General features: G+C 30.7%; 2 protein-coding genes across 2 annotated transcripts; both read left to right on the top strand.

Moving 5' to 3' along the window:
• The first annotated feature begins 10,025 nt into the window (after positions 1–10,025).
• Positions 10,026–14,637, top strand: LOC122506626. The gene is made up of 2 exons (XM_043618928.1): positions 10,026–10,128; positions 10,314–14,637. The coding sequence occupies exon 2, from the start codon at positions 10,377–10,379 to the stop codon at positions 14,514–14,516; it is 4,140 nt and encodes a 1,379-aa protein (XP_043474863.1). The 5' UTR covers positions 10,026–10,128; positions 10,314–10,376; the 3' UTR covers positions 14,517–14,637.
• A 79-nt stretch (positions 14,638–14,716) lies between these two features.
• On the top strand, positions 14,717–20,357 carry LOC122506740. The gene is made up of 2 exons (XM_043619061.1): positions 14,717–14,810; positions 17,705–20,357. The coding sequence occupies exon 2, from the start codon at positions 17,803–17,805 to the stop codon at positions 20,209–20,211; it is 2,409 nt and encodes an 802-aa protein (XP_043474996.1). The 5' UTR covers positions 14,717–14,810; positions 17,705–17,802; the 3' UTR covers positions 20,212–20,357.
• Positions 20,358–24,617: the final 4,260 nt, after the last annotated feature.

Here is a 24,617-nt window from a genome sequence, read left to right as displayed (position 1 = left end):
GACGAATCACTTTTGTTTAATAATCACTCACTCGCGAAATTACACAAAAAATAAATTTAACTTTTTTAACATTTTATTTTAATTCGATTAATTAATCCGGCTCGAAGGACCTTTTTGTTTAATTGAAAAATAATTATAAAATAAAAGATGACGGAATGATAAATTTGAAACTTGTTTATTCGAACGTTCATTTACAGAGACTGTCTTAATATTACAATTTATTGTCGTTTTAATATCGGAGAAATCCTTTTTCAGGTAGTGGTGGTATCCCCAAAAGTGACCATCTTCATTGTTGTAAATCATCGGTATTGTCTGTAACAAATAAAAGAAAAGCTTCCCCTTTCTCAGAGGGCGTGTCGCTGTAGAAGGAATAGCATTGGTTGGACCAAATAATTATTGGCAACCATTCATATAAACAAAGATAGATAAATATTTATAACAATGGAAGAGGTCGACCTTGTGTAGTTAAATCACTACTGAAGTGAATTACCTGCCAGTAACAGGAGTTCAAACAAAAATTAGATACATAGAATAATTTCAAGCAATGGTTTAAACAACTACACAATCCTTAAGAATAGAGGATTTTATTTGAATTTCTTAGTAGTAGCAGGTCCACCCGTACGCCATCAGACAATTATAATTTGATAAAAAGGAAAATAAAAATTTATTTCATCCAAATTTATTTTATGTAATCTGAAAATTACCAGAGTTCTGGTAGGGACTGAATACTACACAATCCTGAAGAATAGAGAATTTTATTTCAGTTTTTTAGTAGTAGCACCATCACCGGAACGCCATCAGACAATCATAATTTGTAAAAAAGGAAAATAAAAATTTATTTTATCCAAATTTATTCAATCTAATCATCTGAAAATTACCAGAGTTCTAGTAGGGACTGAACCCTACACAATCCTGAAGAATAGAGAATTTTATTTCAATTTCTTAGTAGTAGCAGGTCCACCCGTACGCCATCAGACAATTATAATTTGATAAAAAGGAAAATAAAAATTTATTTTATCCAAATTTATTCAATCTAATCATCTGAAAATTACCAGAGTTCTAGTAGGGATTGAATACTACACAATCCTGAAGAATAGAGAATTTTATTTGATTTTCTTAGTAGTAGCAGGTCCACCCGTACGCCATCAGACAATTATAATTTCATAAAAAGAAAAATAAAAATTTATTTTATCCAAATTTATTTAATCTAATCATCTGAAAATTACCAGAGTTCTAGTAGGGAATGACCCCTACAAAATCTTGAAGAATAGAGAATTTTATTTCAATTTTTTAGTAGTAGCAGGTTCACCCGTACGCCATTAGACAATCAAAATTTGGTAAAAACGAAAATAAATATTTATTTCATCCAAATTTATTTAATGTAATCATCTGAAAATTACCAGAGTTCTAGTAAAGATTAAATACTACACAATCCTAAAGAATAGAGAATTTTATTTGAATTTTTTAGTAGTAGCAGGTCCACCCGTACGCCATCAGAAAATCAAAATTTGGTAAAAACGAAAATAAAAATTTATTTCATCCAAATTTATTTAATCTAATCATCTGAAAATTACCAGAGTTCTAGTAGGGACTAAACCCTACACAATCCTGAAGAATAGAGAATTTTATTTAAATTTTTTAGTAGTAGCACCCACACCCGAACGCCATCAGACAATCATAATTTGATAAAAAGGAAAACAAAAATTTATTTTATCCATATTTATTTAATCTAATCATCTGAAAATTACCAGAGTTCTAGTAGGGACTGAACCCTACACAATCCTAAAGAATAGAGAATTTTATTTGAATTTTTTAGTAGTAGCAGGTCCACCCGTACGCCATCAGACAATCAAAATTTGGTAAAAACGAAAATAAAAATTTATTTCATCCAAATTTATTTAATCTAATCATCTGAAAATTACCAGAGTTCTAGTAGGGACTAAACCATACACAATCCTGAAGAATAGAGAATTTTATTTCAATTTTTTAGTAGTAGCACCCTCACCCGAACGCCATCAGACAATCAAAATTGGTAAAAACGAAAATAAAAATTTATTTCTTTCAAATTTAAAAAATCTAATCATCTGAAAATTACCAGAGTTCTAGTAGGGACTGAACCCTACACAATCCTAAAGAATAGAGAATTTTATTTGAATTTTTTAGTAGTAGCAGGTCCACCCGTACGCCATCAGACAATCAAAATTTGGTAAAAACGAAAATAAAAATTTATTTCATCCAAATTTATTTAATCTAATCATCTGAAAATTACCAGAGTTCTAGTAGGGACTGAACCCTACACAATCCTGAAGAATAGAGAATTTTTTTTGAATTTTTTAGTAGTAGCAGGTTCACCCGTACGCCATCAGACAATCAAAATTTGGTAAAAACGAAAGTAAAAATTTATTTCATCCAAATTTATTTTATGTTATCATCAGAAAATTACTAGAGTTCTTGTAGGGACTGAATACTACACAATCCTGAAGAATAGAAAATTTTATTTAAATTTTTTAGTAGTAGCACCATCACCGGAACGCCATCAGACAATCATAATTTGTTAAAAAGGAAAATAAAAATTTATTTTATCCAAATTTATTCAATCTAATCATCAAAAAATTACCAGAGTTCTAGTTGGAACTAAACCCTACACAATCCTAAAGAATAGAGAATTTTATTTGAATTTTTTAGTAGTAGCAGGTCCACCCGAACGCCATCAGACAATCATAATTTGTTAAAAAAGAAAATAAAAATTTATTTTATCCAAATTTATTCAATCTAATCATCTGAAAATTACCAGAGTTCTAGTAGGGACTGAACCCTACACAATCCTGAAGAATAGAGAATTTTATTTCAATTTTTTAGTAGTAGCACCCTCACCCGTACGCCATCAGACAATCAAAATTTGGTAAAAACGAAAATAAAAATTTATTTCATCCAAATTTATTTAATCTAATCATCTGAAAATTACCAGAGTTCTAGTAGAAACTGAATACTACACAATCCTGAAGAATAGAGAATTTTATTTCATTTTTTTAGTATTAGCACCCTCACCCGAACGCCATCAGACAATCATAATTTGATAAAAAGGAAAATAAAAATTTATTTCATCCAAATTTATTTAATCGAATCATCTGAAAATTACCAGAGTTCTAGTAGGGAATGAACCCTACACAATCCTGATGAATAGAGAATTTTATTTCAATTTTTTAGTAGTAGTACCCTCACCCGTACGCCATCAGACAATGAAAATTTGGTAAAAACGAAAATAAAAATTTATTTTCTATAAATTTATTTTATGTAATCATCTGAAAATTACCAGAGTTCTAGTAGGGACTGAACCCTACACAATCCTGAAGAATGGAGAATTTTATTTGAATTTTTTAGTAGTAGCACCATCACCGGAACGCCATCAGACAATCAAAATTTGGTAAAAACGAAAATAAAAATCTATTTCATCCAAATTTATTCAATCTAATCATCTGAAAATTACTAGAGTTCTAGTTGGAACTAAACCCTACACAATCCTAAAGAATAGAGAATTTTATTTGAATTTTTTAGTAGTAGCAGGTCCACCCGTACGCCATCAGACAATCATAATTTGTTAAAAAGAAAAATAAAAATTTATTTTATCCAAATTTATTTAATCTAATTATCTGAAAATTACCAGAGTTCTAGTAGGGACTGAATACTACACAATCCTGAAGAATAGAGAATTTTATTTCCATTTTTTAGTAGTAGCACCATCACCGGAACGCCATCAGACAATCATAATTTGTTAAAAAGGAAAATAAAAATTTATTTCATCCAAATTTATTTAATCTAATCATCTGAAAATTACCAGAGTTCTAGTTGGAACTAAACCCTACACAATCCTAAAGAATAGAGAATTTTATTTGAATTTTTTAGTAGTACCCGTACGCCATCAGACAATCAAAATTTGGTAAATACGAAAATAAAAATTCATTTCATCCAAATTTATTTAATCTAATCATCTGAAAATTACCAGAGTTCTAGTAGGGACTGAACCCTACACAATCCTGAAGAATAGAGAATTTTATTTAAATTTTTTAGTAGTAGCAGGTTCACCCGTACGCCATTAGACAATCAAAATTTGGTAAAAACGAAAATAAATATTTATTTCATCCAAATTTATTTAATGTAATCATCTGAAAATTACCAGAGTTCTAGTAGAGATTGAATACTACACAATCCTGAAGAATAGAGAATTTTATTTGAATTTTTTAGTAGTAGCACCCACACCCGAACGCCATCAGACAATCATAATTTGATAAAAAGGAAAATAAAAATTTATTTTATCCAAAGTTATTTAATCTAATCATCTGAAAATTACCAGAGTTCTAGTAGGGACTGAACCCTACACAATCCTAAAGAATAGAGAATTTTATTTGAATTTTTTAGTAGTAGCACCCTCACCGGAACGCCATCAGACAATCAAAATTTGGTAAAAACGAAAATAAAAATTTATTTCATCCAAATTTATTCAATCTAATCATCTGAAAATTACCAGAGTTCTAGTAGGGACTGAACCCTACACAATCCTGAAAAATAGAGAATTTTATTTCAATTTTTTAGTAGTAGCACCCTCACCCGAACGCCATCAGACAATCATAATTTGATAAAAAGGAAAATAAAAATTTATTTTATCCAAATTTATTTAATTTAATCATCTAAAAATTACCAGAGTTCTAGTAGGGACTGAATACTACACAATCCTGAAGAATAGAAAATTTTATTTCAATTTTTTAGTAGTAGCACCCTCACCTGAACGCCATCAGACAATCATAATTTGATAAAAAGGAAAATAAAAATTTATTTTATCCAAATTTATTTAATCTAATCATCTGAAAATTACCAGAGTTTTAGTAGGGACTGAACCCTACACAATCCTAAAGAATAGAGAATTTTATTTGAATTTTTTAGTAGTAGCAGGTCCACCCGTACGCCATCAGACAATCAAAATTTGGTAAAAACGAAAAATAAAAATTTATTTCTTCCAAATTTAACAAATCTTATCATCTGAAAATTACCAGAGTTCTAGTAGGGACTGAACCCTACACAATCCTGAAGAATAGAGAATTTTATTTGAATTTTTTAGTAGTAGCACCCTCACCGGAACGCCATCAGACAATCAAAATTTGGTAAAAACGAAAATAAAAATTTATTTCATCCAAATTTATTCAATCTAATCATCTAAAAATTACCAGAGGTCTAGTAGGGACTGAACCCTACACAATCCTGAAGAATAGAGAATTTTATTTAAATTTTTAGTAGTAGCAGGTCCACCCGTACGACATCAGACAATCAAAATTTGTTAAAAAGAAAAATAAAAAATTATTTTATCCAAATTTATTTAATCTAATCATCTGAAAATTACTAGAGTTCTAGTAGGGACTGAGTACTACACAATCCTGAAGAATAGAGAATTTTATTTCCATTTTTTAGTAGTAGCACCCTCACCCGAACGCCATCAGATAATCATAATTTGTTAAAAAGGAAAATAAAAATTTATTTTATCCAAATTTATTTAATCTAATCATCTAAAAATTACCAGAGTTCTAGTTGGAACTAAACCCTACACAATCCTAAAGAATAGAGAATTTTATTTCAATTTTTTAGAAGTAGCACCATCACCGGAACGCTATCAGACAATGAAAATTTGGTAAAAACGAAAATAAAAATTTATTTCATCCAAATTTATTTAATCTAATCATCTGAAAATTACCAGAGTTCTAGTAAGGACTGAATACTACACAATCCTGAAGAATAGAAAATTTTATTTCAATTTTTTAGTAGTAGTACCCTCACCCGAACGCCATCAGACAATTATAATTTGATAAAAAGGAAAATAAAAATTTATTTCATCGAAATTTATTTAATCTAATCATCTGAAAATTACCAGAGTTCTAGTAGGGACTGAACCCTACACAATCCTGAAGAATAGAGAATTTTATTTGAATTTTTTAGTAGTAGCACCCTCACCCGAACGCCATCAGACAATCATAATTTGTTAAAAAGGAAAATAAAAATTTATTTTATCCAAATTTATTCAATCTAATCATCTGAAAATTACCAGAGTTCTAGTAGAAACTGAATACTACACAATCCTGAAGAATAGAGAATTTTATTTGAATTTTTTAGTAGTAGCAGGTCCACCCGTACGCCATCAAACAATCAAAATTTGGTAAAAACGAAAATAAAAATTTATTTCATCCAAATTTATTTAATCTAATCATCTGAAAATTACCATAGTTCTAGTAGGGATTGAATACTACACAATCCTGAAGAATAGAGAATTTTATTTGAATTTTTTAGTAGTAGCACCCTCACCCGAACGCCATCAGACAATCATAATTTGTTAAAAAGAAAAATAAAAATTTATTTTATCCAAATTTATTTAATCTAATCATCTGAAAATTACCAGAGTTCTAGTTGGAACTAAACCCTACACAATCTTAAAGAATAGAGAATTTTATTTGAATTTTTTAGTAGTAGCAGGTCCACCCGTACGCCATCAGACAATCAAAATTTGGTAAAAACGAAAATAAAAATTTATTTCATCCAAATTTATTTCATCTAATCATCTGAAAATTACCAGAGTTCTAGTAGGGACTGAACCCTACACAATCCTGAAGAATAGAGAATTTTATTTTTATTTTTTAGTAGAAGCACCCTCACCCGAAAGCCATCAGACAATCAAAATTGGTAAAAAGGAAAATAAAATTTTATTTCATCCAAATTTATTTAATGTAATCATCTGAAAATTACCAGATTTCTAGTAGAGATTGAATACTACACAATCCTGAAGAATAGAGAATTTTATTTGAATTTTTTAGTAGTAGCACCCACACCCGAACGCCATCAGACAATCATAATTTGATAAAAAGGAAAATAAAAATTTATTTTATCCAAAGTTATTTAATCTAATCATCTGAAAATTACCAGAGTTCTAGTAGGGACTGAACCCTACACAATCCTGAAGAATAGAGAATTTTATTTCAATTTTTTAGTAGTAGTACCCTCACCCGAACGCCATCAGATATTCATAATTTGTTAAAAAGAAAAATAAAAATTTATTTTATCCAAATTTATTTAATCGAATCATCTGAAAATTACTAGAGTTCTAGTAGGGACTGAATACTACACAATTCTGAAGAATAGAGAATTTTATTTCCATTTTTTAGTAGTAGCACCCTCACCCGAACGCCATCAGATAATCATAATTTGTTAAAAAGGAAAATAAAAATTTATTTTATCCAAATTTATTTAATCTAATCATCTAAAAATTACCAGAGTTCTAGTTGGAACTAAACCCTACACAATCCTAAAGAATAGAGAATTTTATTTCCATTTTTTAGTAGTAGCACCCTCACCCGAACGCCATCAGACAATCATAATTTGATAAAAAGGAAAATAAAAATTTATTTTATCCAAATTTATTAAATCTAATCATCTGAAAATTACCAGAGTTCTAGTAGGGACTGAACCCTACACAATCCTAAAGAATAGAGAATTTTATTTCCATTTTTTAGTAGAAGCACCCTCACCCGAACGCCATCAGACAATCATAATTTGATAAAAAGGAAAATAAAAATTTATTTTATCCAAAGTTATTTAATCTAATCATCTGAAAATTACCAGAGTTCTAGTAGGGACTGAACCCTACACAATCCTGAAGAATAGAGAATTTTATTTCAATTTTTTAGTAGTAGCAGGTTCATCCGAACGCCATCAGACAATCATAATTTGATAAAAAGGAAAACAAAAATTGATTTTATCCAAATTTATTTAATCTAGTCATCTAAAAATTACTAGAGTTCTAGTAGGGACTGACCCCTACACAATCCTGAAGAATAGAGAATTTTATTTCCATTTTTTAGTAGTAGCACCCTCACCCGAACGCCATCAGACAATCATAATTTGATAAAAAGGAAAATAAAAATTTATTTCATCCAAATTTATTTAATCTAATCATCTGAAAATTACCAGAGTTCTAGTAGGGACTGAACCCTACACAATCCTGAAGAATAGAGAATTTTATTTCCATTTTTTAGTAGTAGCACCCTCACCGGAACGCCATCAGACAATCAAAATTTGGTAAAAACGAAAATAAAAATTTATTTCATCCAAATTTATTCAATCTAATCATCTGAAAATTACCAGAGTTCTAGTAGGGACTGAACCCTACACAATCCTGAAGAATAGAGAATTTTATTTGAATTTTTTAGTAGTAGCAGGTCCACCCGTACGCCATCAGACAATCAAAATTTGGTAAAAACGAAAATAAAAATTTATTTCATTAAAATTTATTTAATCTAATCATCTAAAAATTACCAGAGTTCTAGTAGGGACTGAACCCTACACAATCCTGAAGAATAGAGAATTTTATTTCCATTTTTTAGTAGTAGCACCCTCACCCGAACGCCATCAGACAATCATAATTTGTTAAAAAGAAAAATAAAAAATTATTTTATCCAAATTTATTTAATCTAATCATCTGAAAATTACTAGAGTTCTAGTAGGGACTGAATACTACACAATCCTGAAGAACAGAGAATTGTATTTCCATTTTTTACTAGTAGCAGGTCCACCCGAACGCCATCAGACAATCATAATTTGATAAAAAGGAAAACAAAAATTTATTTCATCCAAATTTATTTAATGTAATCATCTGAAAATTACCAGAGTTCTAGTAGGGACTGAACCCTACCCAATCCTGAAGAATAGAGAATTTTATTTCCATTTTTTAGTAGTAGCACCCTCACCCGAACGCCATCAGACAATCATAATTTGATAAAAAGGAAAATAAAAATTTATTTTATCCAAATTTATTTAATCTAATCATCTGAAAATTACCAGAGTTCTAGTAGGGACTGAACCCGACTGAACACTAGCATGTGTATCTTAACACTTTTAAATAATTATTCTAAAATAAAAAATTATACAATAGGTATATATTGTATTGAGGAATCTAAATGATCATGAAATGATCAACTTGTTTATATCATGCAATATTACTCCTAACTGGAAGGTAATTGTTAAAAATTGTTTTGAGCAAATGAAAGAGAGCATATTTACTGAATAATCTTTCATATTAATTTTATATTTCATTTAAAAAAAATAATTTTTATTAACTTTATAATTTGAGCGTGCCGTGCGATAATGATGTAAAGTATTTATTTTTTGTTGAGCTGCGAATTGACCACAATGGTAATCGATCGACAAATCGTGTACTTTTTGATTGTGCAATATAACTTCTAAACGGCATAATATTTCAGATATATTCAGTGATGAAAAAGAACTACTTTTTAGAAATATTGTTCGTTATTTTTCATTATTTTGTTGAAATTTTTTTTATTATTTACGTGGTATATTACTGTAGAGGAAGAGTTTAATAGCGCCCCTCACAGCCATTTACATTTTGTCGATAATGTAAAATTTTTAGCGAAATGATAAACAGCAGTGACAAATGTCAAAATAAAATTCAAAAATTTATCATCTGAATTAATATTATATTGGCATGCCTCTTTCTAGCTTTGAGAAACTTATTCTAAAAGGAAGAAAGGTTATTTTCATTCTATTCCGCGTAATATACTCTCGAAATATAAGCATGATTTTGAAATATAAGTCAAAATAATGAGGTTAGGTTGCATGTTTTTTATAGAGTCGCGTGTAATCGTAGTGTATATATCTCCCTATATTACAATTTGAGACAAATTGTTAACTTAGTGAATAAACTTTATCTTGTATTATCGAGTCGAAACAACTTTTACGTTAACATGTGTGGATCTACCTAATGAATTCATTAATCAGAATCTAATCAACGAATACATAAAAGGTCAATAACTGTATTGCACGTGTAAAGATATTTGATATGATTTTAAATAACTTATGCTAAAAAATTATTATACAACTGATTAAACAAAAAATAATGTAAATATTTCACAGTAATTACATTAGCGACTTGATCAAAGAAATTATAGAAAGCATTTATCATTTTGGAGAAAAAGATTTATGACATGTAAGCTAATTTTAGAGCTAATTTTTAACAGATCGAAATCTGTTAACTGTAAGTTTATTATTCAAATCTCTCGAGGAATAAGGACGTGAATGGTAAATATTTTTATTATCGAAAAACATCTGCAACTAATTTGTATAAATGTAAATTAACTAAGTTTCAACATTAACTCTGTTACATTTGGTGTGTAGAAATAAATTTCTGTTAAGTAATTTATAACAATAAACTTGTATCATTTAAAAATAATTAAGTTTATTATGGAAAATACTTTCGATTCCAGGAACACAAATAGTAAATACACTACTTTGCTATTTACTGCAAGTACTCGAAGTGAGAGGGAAAAATGGACAATACAACAATTTCCATTCTGCATACAACAAACTTTCAGTTTCTTTCTGTTTGTCACTATATAACAAGTTTTGGATTATTTTTCTACAATCAGAATCTCATTCCTCTGGAGAATCGTAATCATTCAGTATCTGTATTAAATACATTTTTTGATTACATCCACAATTTGGAAAATGCATCTTCAACAAAACTTGAACTCCTTCAGAGAGTGTTGGCAGGAAGCGATCTTTACGGAGGAGGCGAAAATGAAACACTTGACATGAAATATGTCGAAGAAACATTTCAGTACATCATTAGTAGTGCTCTCTTTTCCCATTATGGTAACATTCAGGGTTACTTGGCTGGAATAATTAGTCGAGCAGAAAACATAACATACACGGAACTCAAGAAAAACGTCTTGCAACAGTTTTCCAAAAATTACAAAAGTCAGGATTACTGTTCTTCTAGAAAGGAAAGTATACAACTGACGTCGATCGCAATTCAATCTGTGTTTAATCAGAACATTTGGTCAATGTTTCCAGAACCAGAAGAAACAATCGAAATAATGGACGTTAATTATATATACGCAATGATTGGTTTAAAAATTGCCCGTTCTGTTCCTAATGTAAGTACAAATCTTCCTTTCAATGGTTATATTCTCCTATCCCAAGAATTTGAATTTCAAACGACTGAGAATAAATCCTATCAATTAACTCTGGAATTATTTAAAACACCAGCTTTATTTTATTACGCTTACGTCAAGAAGGACTACTTCCGTAAAGATGAAATATCAACTCTAATGAAGAGAGATAAATTTTGGCAAAGGGTCTATAAAACGTTCTTCCGTTTCCTACATCGTTCCCTAAAAATACAAATAAGAGGAGAAATTAAGAAGAGTCACTATTTTAAACTCAAACGTGAGATGCAAGAAATTAAAAATAGAACATTTATTGCCGCTGAAATAATTAAAAAACTTTGCAATTACTCGAATATTGACGAAGTTCCTTCAAACTTGATTTCCATTTACAAAACGTCAGAATGGATGTTTAAATTTATTATTGCTAGGGAATGTAACATTTCCAGAAGATTAAGATTACCGGATTTAGAAGAAATATTTAATTCTCAGTTTGATACGGTGAGAGATATATTCAATCAAGTTGAACAGAATTCGTTAGATCAGATTCTACTCGATGGGAAATTGATCGAAAAAATGAATTCCAATTCAACTGTTCAATTTGCATCAGTACCACACCATGATATGCATTGTATGTACTGTGCACCATGGCCAAGAAAAATGAACAGTGACATTTATCTCATGTTCACAATAACTGAAAACGAAGAAAAGAATTTTTATGCCATTAGACAGGAGAACAATACTTTGACTTTACTTTCAAATAGTGGAAACGAATCGGAATTTTCCAGAGCAGTCGCTAATGACTCAACCTTAAGAATGGAAGTCCAACAATTTTCTCGGTACCTCAAATATCGTGATGAAGATTACAAAGTGTTTGTTCAAAGGGTAGCGGATATTAAGACTGAACAGTTTGTACAGGGTCTTAAGAAACATTACCGAAATCCGACTAGTGGGGAGAAAATAATAGATTTTGTGAAATCATTAGTGCCATTTTATACCTGTATTGAAAATATAAATTCCGGTCATCAAGGGGCAGCAGCCTTCAGTTGTTCCCTTGATATCTTTAGTCTTCTTCCAATAGCTGGAGTAGCAGCAAAATATTCATCCATTATGTGGAGGAGTTTGATTGCTAAAATTGGACCCCAAACTTTATGGAGTCTTTCAAGATCTACATTCAATAAATTAACGATATCCACCGGTTTGGATCTAATACACAAAATTGTGTTTAAAACCCTAACAAGGGAAATTCTAACCAAACAACTTCTGATAGACATCAGTATCGCCTCCCTACGAACATTGGATCCTGGATTTGAACTATCATTTAAGTTTTTAAGATTCTCCAATCAAGTATTTAGAAAAATTTATCGGATGTTGTCCTCAAAGTTTGGAAGTATTCCGAAGATTAAAAATCTCCTTCAAGCTTTTGAATCTGCGATGAGGTTGATAAACAGAAATGCGGAATTATTACCTGATGGAACTGGACTAATTCCGAAGATTATTCAACATCAGAATGATTATAACATCGTTAGATATATTTATCCCGGTGGCACAGAGTATTTCGGACCGAAGTGCTTAACAGCTTTTGGAAAAACTGCCGAACTGAGAACAATCGAAGGGAACAGATTTCAAGTTCCTGTAGTGTCCTCAAAATCTGGTAATTCAGTCTACTATGGGGAACTGGATCTGAAAAGTGGCCAAGTTTCTACGGAGAAGCTCAAAATAGGAAGAGACGATATTCTTCGCAAAATTGGGAATTATATCGATGAAGCTATAGTAGAAGGAAGAGATGTCAATGTCTTACGTAATTATCACGTGTATCATAATACAATTGAGTTGTATAACCAACCTAACAAAGGGGGTTCAAATACGATTTCTAATCCCCTTGTGGACCAAAGAAATTTAATCGTAGATTCGGAAACTTCTGGAACGTCATCAAGGCAGTTGGCAAATGACGATATTGCTAGAACATATAGAGGCGACAACATTGCACATAGTACCAGTAGCTTTCGTTATTTCTATCAAACAGACATCGATAGAACAATAAATTTACTGAAGGATTTTAAAGAAAAGGGATTATTGGGTTTAAATTCCGACAAGAATTTGGCATTATTTCGAAGAATTCTAAATTCGATGGACTCTTATCAATTAACGAAAAATGCGAAGAAACCACCAGTTGATTTATGGCTAACCCAAGAAATAACAAGACCATCAATTGTTAACACTTTAAAAAACCTAAAAGGAAAGGAGTTTTATTTTAATGACCTTACCCTACTGACAGATGTTAATCCCACCGACATAATTACTAACAAATTATCGAAAACTCCTTTAAAAACGGAAGTTCGTTATCACATTCATTTTAATTCGCACTATGGACTTCTCGATCTCGGTGCATTTCATGATACTATCAAAAATCAATATATTGTATTTCCGCAACTCGAATTTGAAGTAATTGACACCCAATATTTTAATGGAAAGGATTATTTGGTTTTGGAACTGAAACAGAAAATTCTATCAAAGGAGGAATGGTCAAAGTTTAAAGATTGGGATACAACAGTACCTGCGAGACGGGAAATTTTACAGTCCACAAGAGCTGATAGTATCGAAAGAGCAGCACTCTTTGTATCATCCAATACACCTTTGAAAAGATTTAGCGAAACGGAACAATTTTTAAAGCAATACATTCTAAGAATTGATGACAATTTAAATTCAGTTTTTACTTATGACACGTTGGCTAATGATATTTATGCTGGTGGTACAATTCCGGAAAAATACAATCAGTGGAAAATAGACAACAACATGTTTATTGATGATATTCTGTTTCAAAAATCGTTACATCAGGTTGATACATTAAAATCCGCGGAGCTTACGATAAACAACATATTTGGAGGAATTTACAAACAGGAAGTGAGACCTGTTTTTGAAATTTATCATAATTCACCGGAAATTAGACATTTACTTCGCTTTGAGGATTACTACGTTATCTATTCATTTATAACTTGTAATTTATTATCTGATATACACGCACTTAAGCGTGTCGATGCAGCAATTCGAAGACTAGCTTTAAGACAGTTTGACGAACAATCATCTAAAAATTCCAAAATAATTTATCGCGCTGTGAATCTTTCTTTAGAAAAGTTTAGTGGTATTATAAATCTGAAGACTGGTGCTGACTTCAAATTTCCCCAAATGCAAGAATTTCATTCGAATCAAGAAACTGTGTTGAGTAATTGTCGTGATACAAGGACATCAGAAAAATTAGTACTATTTGAAGTGAAGGCAACAAATATGGCTGGAATAGCGGATATTAGTGCCGTTGTAAGTGATCCAACTTTAGAATACTATATTTCGGAGGAAATACAATTGACGATAGTTAATAGAAGACAGGAAGTACTGCAAGGAAGAGATGTTTTTACTGTGACCCTTCAAAATGATAAACAACCAATAGAAACACGAATGGTTGAATTAATAAAAGAACTCGATAAAATATTGGCAAGTGGTACCAAATTTTATGTCGACATGTGATAATTAGTTATTTTTTTCTGTCGGGTATGGAAAAAAAATAATTTTATTACCACCTAACGGATACGTGAGCATAATTTAAAACTTTCAAAAAAATAAATTCAAGTAAACATTTTTATGTAGAATCGAAAGCACGAAAGAGGAATAAAATAATTTTTCAAAAACAATTTTAGTGGCGTCAATAAATTACTTTATTACATTCTTTTTGATAAATGGAAAATTTCACGATCGAGAAAAAATACTTATTTGATAATTCTCTAGTTGCAAGGTGACCCGAGACAGATCACCATACATACGGTAAGCATTCTTTTTTTTATTAATTGTAGAGAAGTACCTATATATACTAATGATTTTGTGGATTCGCGTTTAAATTATGAATTTACAGAACAAATAGTAGAAGAAATATCGTAACGCATTTTTTTAAAAAGAAAGCATATATTATTTATATATTCCACCTAATATATTATTCCACTTTTCTGTGGAATAAACATTTAAATAATGTAAAAATGGCGAAGTAAAACAACAATGAATAAAATCTATCCTTATGACCCCAGGTTACCCTACACTGACCACTATATGCTACGCTTACATGGGAATATACAAAACTAAATGTATATAAAAGCTGCAATCGTCAGGCAAACCATGACCCAGAGTTAGGCTAACCAAAAGAATGTTATGTTTACTGTAATTATTTTTTCAAGTTTTGCAAACCGTTGGTCCAACTTTTGTCTAGAATTTGTTCAATCAAAAAATTTTAATCTCTTTAAACAAAGTTTCTCGAAGTTTTCCAATCACCGGACCAACCATTGCCCAGAGTTTGGCCAATCAAGAAATTTATGTTTTTTAAACTACGTAATTGTTGACACAAATTTTGTCAACCGTTGGACCAACTATAGACCAAAATTTGTGCAATCGAAAGTTTAAGTCTTTTAAACTACGTTTCGATGAGTTGTGTCAACCTTTGGGTCTAAAGTTGGCTTGATGGTTGGTTAAACTCAGCATCTAATGGTTGCTCTCTAAATCTGAATCAGCGAAATTTCACTGATTCTCAGCGATAAGTATGCCACTATTTTAAAACAGCGTATATGCGCTAATTAATCAGTGAAGTTTCACTGATTATTTAGTGAAATTTCACTAATTCACAGCTCATATACGCTAATTGAAATAGTGGCATACTTATCGCTGATTCAGATTTAGAGAGTGTGTTTATAAGTCTGGCCAATCATGGGCTCTTGCATCAGTCAAAGTTGTGCAAACTTTGGCAACCAAAACTTCGCATGCTAAAGTTAGACAAACCTTCAAACTCTGTCGAAGAATATAAATTCGCATCTGAGTATGAAATTACTAATAAAAATTACAAAGTTACAAATTATTTAAACTTAGACCATTTACTTAACATTTCGCGTATTTAATTATAGCATCCAGCCCCTCAATTTAATTAAATAAAATAAATAATGAAGTTTACAATATCAAAATTGGTTAAGAAATTATGGAAAATATGATTTTTTTGAAAATTTTGTTGAAAAATGTAAAAGTAACTTTTAAAATATCGTTACCAACTTGTAGAGCATTAAAAACGCTTCGATTGACCTATTTTTGAACCTAATTCAATAATAAATTTCGAAATTATTGGTATTTTAAAAACCAACAATTGTGGAAAACGACATTTTCTCAACTTTTTTGTTTCAAAACTTTTCTTTAAAATTTCTCGAGAGTGACTCCCGCGAATTTCTCGGTTCAATTCCCGGGAACTTTTTAACGTAGAAAGAATTAAATTTAAACTTCTTTTTATGACAATTCTAGTTAGAATTCCGTTACTCATTTAGGATTTTTACTAAAAATGTAATGTAAATGTAAATTTTGTATACGTTATTGTATGATTAGTTTTGTATATATCATGACGTATGAAGCTATTATATAGAATTTTCGACATTGCCCGAAAAGTTAAATGGTATGAATATTTTTAGATATTGACCGGGCAATGTCGACAATGCCCAATAATCGACAATGACCGTAACATATATATAAATTCACCCGATACGTTCTGATATACCTTCTACTTTTTTAAATCGTTTTTCTGAAGTACTATTAAGTTATCCCCAAACGTGTAACTTTTTAAACGTAAATGAATTTTCAAAAGTTTAATAATTATTCTACGGAGACGCATGAATATTTTCTAAATGACAAGTAACCGAACTGTCATTTAACTGAAATGCATGTAACCGACCTGTCATGTAACAGAATTGTTATTTGACCGACCCGTCATTTAACAGAATTGTAATTTGACCGACGTGTCATGTAACAGAATTGTCATTTGACCGACCCGTCATGTAACAGAATTGTCATCTGTCCGACCTGTCATGTAACAGAATTGTTATTTGACCGACCCGTCATGTAACAGAATTGTCATCTGACAGAACTGACATGTAACAGAATTGTCATTTGACCGACCCGTCATGTAACAGAACTGTCATCTGACCGACCCGTCATGTAACAGAATTGTGATCTAACAGAACTGACATGTAACAGAATTGTCATTTGACCGACCTGCATTTAACAGAATTCCCAGTGTGCACGTTCTGGAACAATTCCGGCACCGTTCTGTAACTGTTCTTTATTTCCATTAACTGTTACAGCACAGTTCCAGAACGTGCACACTGGGTTGTCATTTGACAGAACTGACATGTAACAGAATTGTCATTTGACCGGCCGGTTATGTAACAGAATTGTCTTTTGACCGAACTGATAAGTAACAACTGTTTCGTAACAACACATTTCTTGGAAATTTACAGGAATTCAGAGAAATTAATACAAATTTCTATGAAAAGGGTTGTTACAAAACAGTTCTGTTACTTGACAGTTCTGTCAGATGAAAATTCTGTTCCATGACAGGTCGGTTAAATGGCAATTATGTTACATGACGGGTCGGTCAAATGACAATTTTGTTACATGACAGGTCGGTTAAATGACAATTCTGCTACATGACGGGTCGGTCAAATGGCAATTCTGTTGCATGACGGGTCGGTCAAATGACAATTCTGTTACATTACAGGTTAGTTACATGCATTTCGGTTAAATGACAATTCGGTCACTTGTCATTTGGGAAATATTCATGCGTCTCTATTCTGCGTTATTAAATTCGTAATTTTATTACAAAATTTTGTACAAAAACGAAAACCTTTTAATTTCAGAAAGTGTAATATTGCACATAAACATACTTATGGTATAATACAACTATTCAGTTGTTATCCTACAATTCAATAATTAAAAGTACAAGAAAACGAAAAAAATGGAAATTGCAGGACCCACTATTCAGGATCCAACTGGTTTTCAGTTTCTTTCCGTTTGTCACTATGTTCTAAAATTGGGAATATTCTTTTACAATCAAAAGTTAATTTCCCCCGAGTGGCATAATCATTCTACTTTTATTTTAAATAGATACTTTGAGTACATCCACAATTCTGAAAATGAAACCGAGACAAAACTTCAACTTCTCCGAGGAATCCTTAATGGGACTGATCTCTATGGTGGGGGCGAAAATGAAACACTTGATATGAAATATGTTAATGAAACATATCAGTACATCATTAGTAATGCTCTCTTTTCTCACTATGGCAACATTAAAGGATATTTGGTCCAAATAATATACAAAGCAGACAACATAACTTATTTATCACTTAAGGAGAATGTGTTATGGCATTTAGCAAAGAAGTACATGGGTCGAGAATATTGTTCCTCTAGATATGAGAGTATTTCAATTACTAATTTAACAATGCAAAAAGTTTTCAATGAAAATATTTGGTCATTATTTCCCGAACCGCAGGGGAACCCAGAAATAATGGATACTAATTATATATACGCAATGATTGGTTTAAAAATCGCTCGTTCTGTTGAAGCTACTGCTGTGAATCTAACATTCGACAGTTATATTCGTTTGGCAAGAGAAATGGAATTAAGATCTTTTGAAAATAAAAACTATAAATTGGTATTAGAATTATTTGAAACGCCGGCATTATTTTATTACGCTTATAAAGAGAAGAATGCAATTCTTATAAAGTATGGATTAATTTTTTGGAACGAGATAAATTTACACAAGGTATTTAAAACATTCTTTAATTCTTCTGCAATTTTTGTCAAAGAAAATGAAAAAATTGAAAGCATAGAATCATTAGAAAATGAATTAAAAAATTATAGAACATTTAAAAATAGAACATCAATTGCCACTGAATTACTTAAAAAAGTTTGTGAATATTCAAGTAATAATGATGTTTTATCAGTATATGTATCCATTTATAAAACTTCACAATGGTTATTGAAATTTCTTCTTCCGGAGCGTTGTCAAAAAATCGATCTTCCTGACTTAGAAGCTATTTTCAATTCACAATTTGATTACCCAATGACGTTATTTAATAAATTTTATCAGATCTATTTTAGAGAGGCATTTAAAAATAAGAAAGTAATTGATAAAATTAATTTAAATTCTACTGTTGAATTCGCTAATGTTGTGCAAAAATCGACTAACTGTTCTTTCTGTGTTCCAACAGAAAAGAAAATAAATGCAGACATTCTGATTATTTTCGCTGTTATAATGAACAATCAGACAGAGTTTTATGCCCTTAAGCAGACCAGTAATGGTTCGATTTTGCTTTTAAATAGTAAAAATAAAGAACAATTTGCTAGAAAAATTGCTAACGATACCACCTTAGAAATGGAAGTTCAAAAAGTGGCAAAAATTCTTAAAAATCATGATGAAAATTTTAATGTTTTTATTCAAAGATTAGCGGATGTGACAACAGAAAAGAAAATAAATAAATTGATATCAGTTGCCAGGAATCCAACAATGATTGAGGAAAAAGTAGAATTCTTAAAATCGTTGGTACCACTTTATACTTGCATGGAAAGTAAAAAATCCGGAAACCAAGGAAAAATATTATTAAGTTGTGGTCTAGATGCTCTTAGTCTTCTAGGTAGGAACGATAAAGATAAATATTTGAAAATTACATGGAATAGTATAATTGCTTACGCAGTAAAACAAATTTCGTCAGTATTTCAAAAATTAAGATCACAAAATAAAAATAAGGAATCTGAATCACTATCGAATATGAATAATAAAATTTACGAGAAAGATTTTCTAATTGCTTCAAGAAAGAATTTAACTGAATTTATTGATAAATATAAATATAACCTTACACTGCAAACATTAATTCCTGGTTCTGAACTATCTTACCAAGTCTGTGGATCCACTAGTCGGTTTCTTCGAAAAATGATACGTGACGCATTTTCAAATTTAATAAAATTTCCAGAAATTGTAGATTTTCTATTCTCAGTGAAATTTGCCTCAAGTATTACCATTGGGAATACAAGATTATTCCCTGATAGTACTGGACTTATACCAAGAGTTGTTAAGTACGAGAAAAAATTTAAAGTCGTTAGATATTTTTATCCTGGAGGATTGAACTATTTTGGACCAAAATGTCAAGTATCAGTTAAAAGAATTGCTGAAGTGAGATATGTTAGTGTAACCCAATCTAGAGCAGGTGTAGTGCTGGTAGAATCTGATACGGGTGTAATTTACAACTTGTATAATTTGGGAGATGACACATTATCACCTACCTTTCTTACAAAGTCGTCAAATGATAGTCTCGTATTGCATGATGTGCCAGTTACTAAGAATGGGAGACCAATAAGTAAATACTAGGCAAATGCCAATATTCCTAACAATTCTGAACGCAAGTAGATTCTGTCATTCTTAAAGAAATTCGACGGCGAATATTGTAAATGTTTTTTTTAATGACACAATTGTAAATGAAGATGTTAGAAGTAAATAAACTATAATAAAATTTTTGTAATGTAGTATAATTTTATTTATGGCATATTCTACTTTATACAAACAACCTTATAAAGTGAAAAATATTGGAGAGTCTCCTGAATTCTTAGTTTTCTTAAAATCAATTATTTTATAATTTTTTAATTGCTGTAAAATAAAAAAGAAACATTGTATAAGACGTTTATAACAGAAAATAAATTATGAATTTTCTTTCTCGCCTAATATTTTACGCAAAAAATTAGTCGACCTTCTGCATCGTCAATAAAATTTATCCCTTACACGTGTAACTGCAAAGAAATAATTTGTTCTGTCATGATATGGTAATAAAAAAAAATTTTTTATTTTTTTAATATCGACTACTTTAAAATTACCAACACGACTTTCTAATCTACCGAAATTGCGCTCGTACAAATAAAATCTGGAAGTTAATGACTATTTTACCACTATTGGCTCATAAACACACTTTTATCCAAACAATTATTAACATTACTTTATGATTCTATTAACAAACCAAAATATACTTAATATAGTATAACGGGTGTCTTATTTATCTTTGTTAATATTTGAGAATTTATCAATTTTATCACTCAACGCGAAATTATTTTATTCAAGAATTTATTTTTATCTAATTTAGAATCCACAAATTACACAAAACACACGTTACTTTTGTTGTTTTAATTTATTGTCCGACCCCAGAGATATTTTATGGAAAAATATTCAAACCGATTAAGTAAATAAAATTACGCTAGCTAAATCTTTTCAAGGAGAGCGCGGGGTAAGAGAAATCACCAGTTAGTTTTAATTTTGGTTTAATAAACAAGAAAATTACAGGTCTAGACGACACCAGTTCAAAATGTACAGAAATGTCGTAAAACAAAATCAAATGAAACACATTTTATTTTGATCAATAATTATCAGGAGACAACACATTTAATTATTACGAGACTCACCGGAGATACGCCGCCGTCCCCGCATCGTTCCCCGACTCATTCTCGCAGGAGAAAAACACAAGATTACTTTATTAATTTTTAAGTCTCATGCGACCTATCACTTTTATGAACGCCAAACTGAGAATGAATTAAATGGCCGACGGGGACGCCGAAGCAGACGCGCTTCGTGGTGAGTCTCACGCGCACTCGTTACAAGGATTTTCCGATGGTAATCGATGCGCGACAGTCAGTAATTAGGTAATTTATCGACTGTCGGAAAGAGTTCACAAAGAGTTCGTTTAGTCTCCGCGAGGGGCACTGCTCGACGACATCTGGTCAGCAAGATGGCTGCGGCCAGTGTTTTAACAGCTGATGTCTCCGTCGATGGATATTTGTATTTCTGTCACTCAGTATGACCGGTATTTATTTCCAGTAATAAATACAAGGAAGGACATTTCTTGTTGGACAAATACGAAGTAATATATCGACAGTTATCCCGAAGTTTGAAAATCAGGAACTCGCAGTGATAATTTTTACATGAAATAATAAATCGAAGTATCAGTTTTCTTATGATTAATTAATTGTTTTGACCAGCGATCTGACGGTTCGCAAAAATTACAAGATTTAATAAAAGAATATTTTTCGGAAGGAGAAAATAATCAGTGATTCTCGATTTGGCGTGATTATTATAGAAATTTACAGTTTACTATTGACAAAGAAAGTTAGTTTGTATGCGGCAAATAAAATGCCTCGTTACAATAGATATGATTTTATAAGCAATGTCAAACAATTTTCTATTCCTGATGATCATATTTTAATTAGTTTAGATGCTGCATCTTTGTTTACAAATTCTAACTTCTTACTCACTTTTTTAAAGGGGAAGTCTTGTCAAACCGAGGGTTTTTTACAATCTGTTTTTTCAAATAATATTATAAATATTCTTATTAACTAAAATTTTTGTACATAGAAGAGAACATATTGAGAAAAAGACTGGACATCTTTAATTTTTAGAGTTTTAATTTTAATACTGTACTTGATAATGAATTGTATTGGAGGAGTATTGGTCATCTAACAACTTTCATCATCAAAGACTTTTAATATTTTTTGGAGTCTACAATTCAACGTTTAAAAATTTCTCTTGCTTTTATACATTTAAATTTCAATCCCATATAAGTCATTAGTCAGCGTCGAGGATCAAGAGAATATTTCTTTTGTTATATCAAAATACGTTATTATTATTGTTGGGAATTAAAAACTGATTGTCATTTTTTTGTTTTATAACGAGTCTTCTTAGAGAGAAATAAACAAGATAATTTTTTTATTCGTCGATGTGAAATCATTGAGAATAGACATATTTTTTTGTAATTTTCTAACTTAAGTATATTTTGTGACTAAAATTAACTTTTTAAATTTAAATAATTATAACTAAGTAACTTTGAGATTTGAATAATTTGTGATTTGAATATAATTTTGGAATTTCTTGATTGGATTTTGGATCTTGAGATTTCGTTGCAACCAATCATCTTTAAAAAATAATTCTGGTAACAATTTTGTTTGATTTATGAATATCTAGATGACAGTTTTTTTTCAATTTAGTCGTAACAACTGATTTCAAGATACTGCCATCATTTGCCATAGCAAGATCGTCTAGCGCTTAATTTTTGATTTCGCGAAGAGTGACAGCATGACTTGAGCGGAGAACTGGTGGAATCTGATCAGGACCATCACTTTTATTAACTTTCAAGTTCCTTAATTATACCGCAATCATTTCTTTACTTATTGTATTAGCATTAATTGTAAAATTATTATCGAAATCAAATTAAGAAGCAGGTATATCTTCCGCAAATGTTACTCCCAGTGGTCGCGGCAACATCCGTTGACGTTTACCGAGACGAAGTAATGAATGAAATTTTAGAGCATTACAGAAAACAAAAGATTTAAAAACTTGGTAATTAAATCAAAATTTGATAAACTATTCGAGGTACTTGGATTCGCGCAGGGAATATGCTATGCATATTCATTCATATCACGAATTTTTCTTTGCATGCCTTCGATTTTACCAGACATGTTAGCAGCATTATCATGAGATTGCCCTCTTCAGTTACTAAAATCAATGTGAGAAGCATATCTGTTAGATATGATGCTACAGTTTGAGCTTGATTTTCACAAGTATGGGATTCAATATTCAGAAATGTTAAAAAGTTTTCAACTAGGTTTTCAGTAGCTGGGGAAACATATGATAAGAGTGGTTTCATCAATGTGTGATAAATTTTGAGTCGAATTTACAAAACCCTCGAGTAACAAGTAGAGGAAGTGCGCCGATTGTAAGCACCCGTACGTAAACTTCGACGGCAAGCAGACGTTACTGATCTGAGTATTTCAAGTCGTGTTTGTTGACAATACGCAGTTTTCGTATTGGTAACGAAACAAATATATGCATTTGTGTAATAGCTGTGAGCATAGTAAAGAAAATTTGCATTAAATAAATAAAAAAGTGATTTTTATTGTTTTCGAAAAGCGATATATGGGTGTGGATTCGTTCAGAAAAAAGTGTTTAATTTTTTTTGCAGTGTTGTCATTACATTTTGTGATTTACCATCTTATTTAACCGGGTGCCCATAACCGGGAATCAAAGTCATTTTTTAAAAAGACTTTCATTCCCGGTTATGGGCACTTTTTTGTTAAGGAGGCTCTACCATCTGACGATGATGTGGACTACTGTCTCATCTATCTACACTTTCTGTCAAGGAAATTGACAGCAACAAACTCCATTAAATGCAATGAATATAGTCATTCAGTGCGTTGATATGCGTGCCACCTACTTCACATGCAAACATTATGCTTCTGTTACCGATGAGTATAGTGTGAAAACGTGTCATAATAAACTTAATAAACTAACAACATTTATATAGATGTATCACGAATTTTGAAAACGGCGTCAAAAAAGGATAGTATATATGCATTTAAGTGTACAACAAAATTATTCTCTTGCAGCTAAAGAATCCATGTAGCAAAATTAAAATTCGTACAAACATTAAAAAATTAGACACCTGTTTGTAATAAATTACCTTAATTATTGACTTCTAATCTAGTTAAAAGCGGCGAAAGTAACTATATCATTAATATCGTCTCACTTTTTTCTGACGTATTATTTATTATATTCCTTAATTATTTCTTTCTCTCTATTAATTTTTCATTAATGCAAATAGAAAATCATTAAACCATAAAAATATCTTTGTTCAGGTGTTTCCTAGTGTATTTAACGCAAACATTCTCTATCTCTTTTTAGGCAAAAAGTTCAATAACTGTAATACACGTGTAATCGAAATAGTATTCTTCCAGAAAACT

This window comes from Leptopilina heterotoma, unplaced genomic scaffold (assembly GCF_015476425.1).
Source record: "Leptopilina heterotoma isolate Lh14 unplaced genomic scaffold, ASM1547642v1 Lhet_43, whole genome shotgun sequence".
In the NCBI taxonomy this organism is placed as follows: Eukaryota; Metazoa; Arthropoda; class Insecta; order Hymenoptera; family Figitidae; genus Leptopilina; species Leptopilina heterotoma.
The sequence above is the reverse complement of the archived record's forward strand: the minus strand, read 5'-3'. Positions and strand labels throughout refer to the sequence as shown.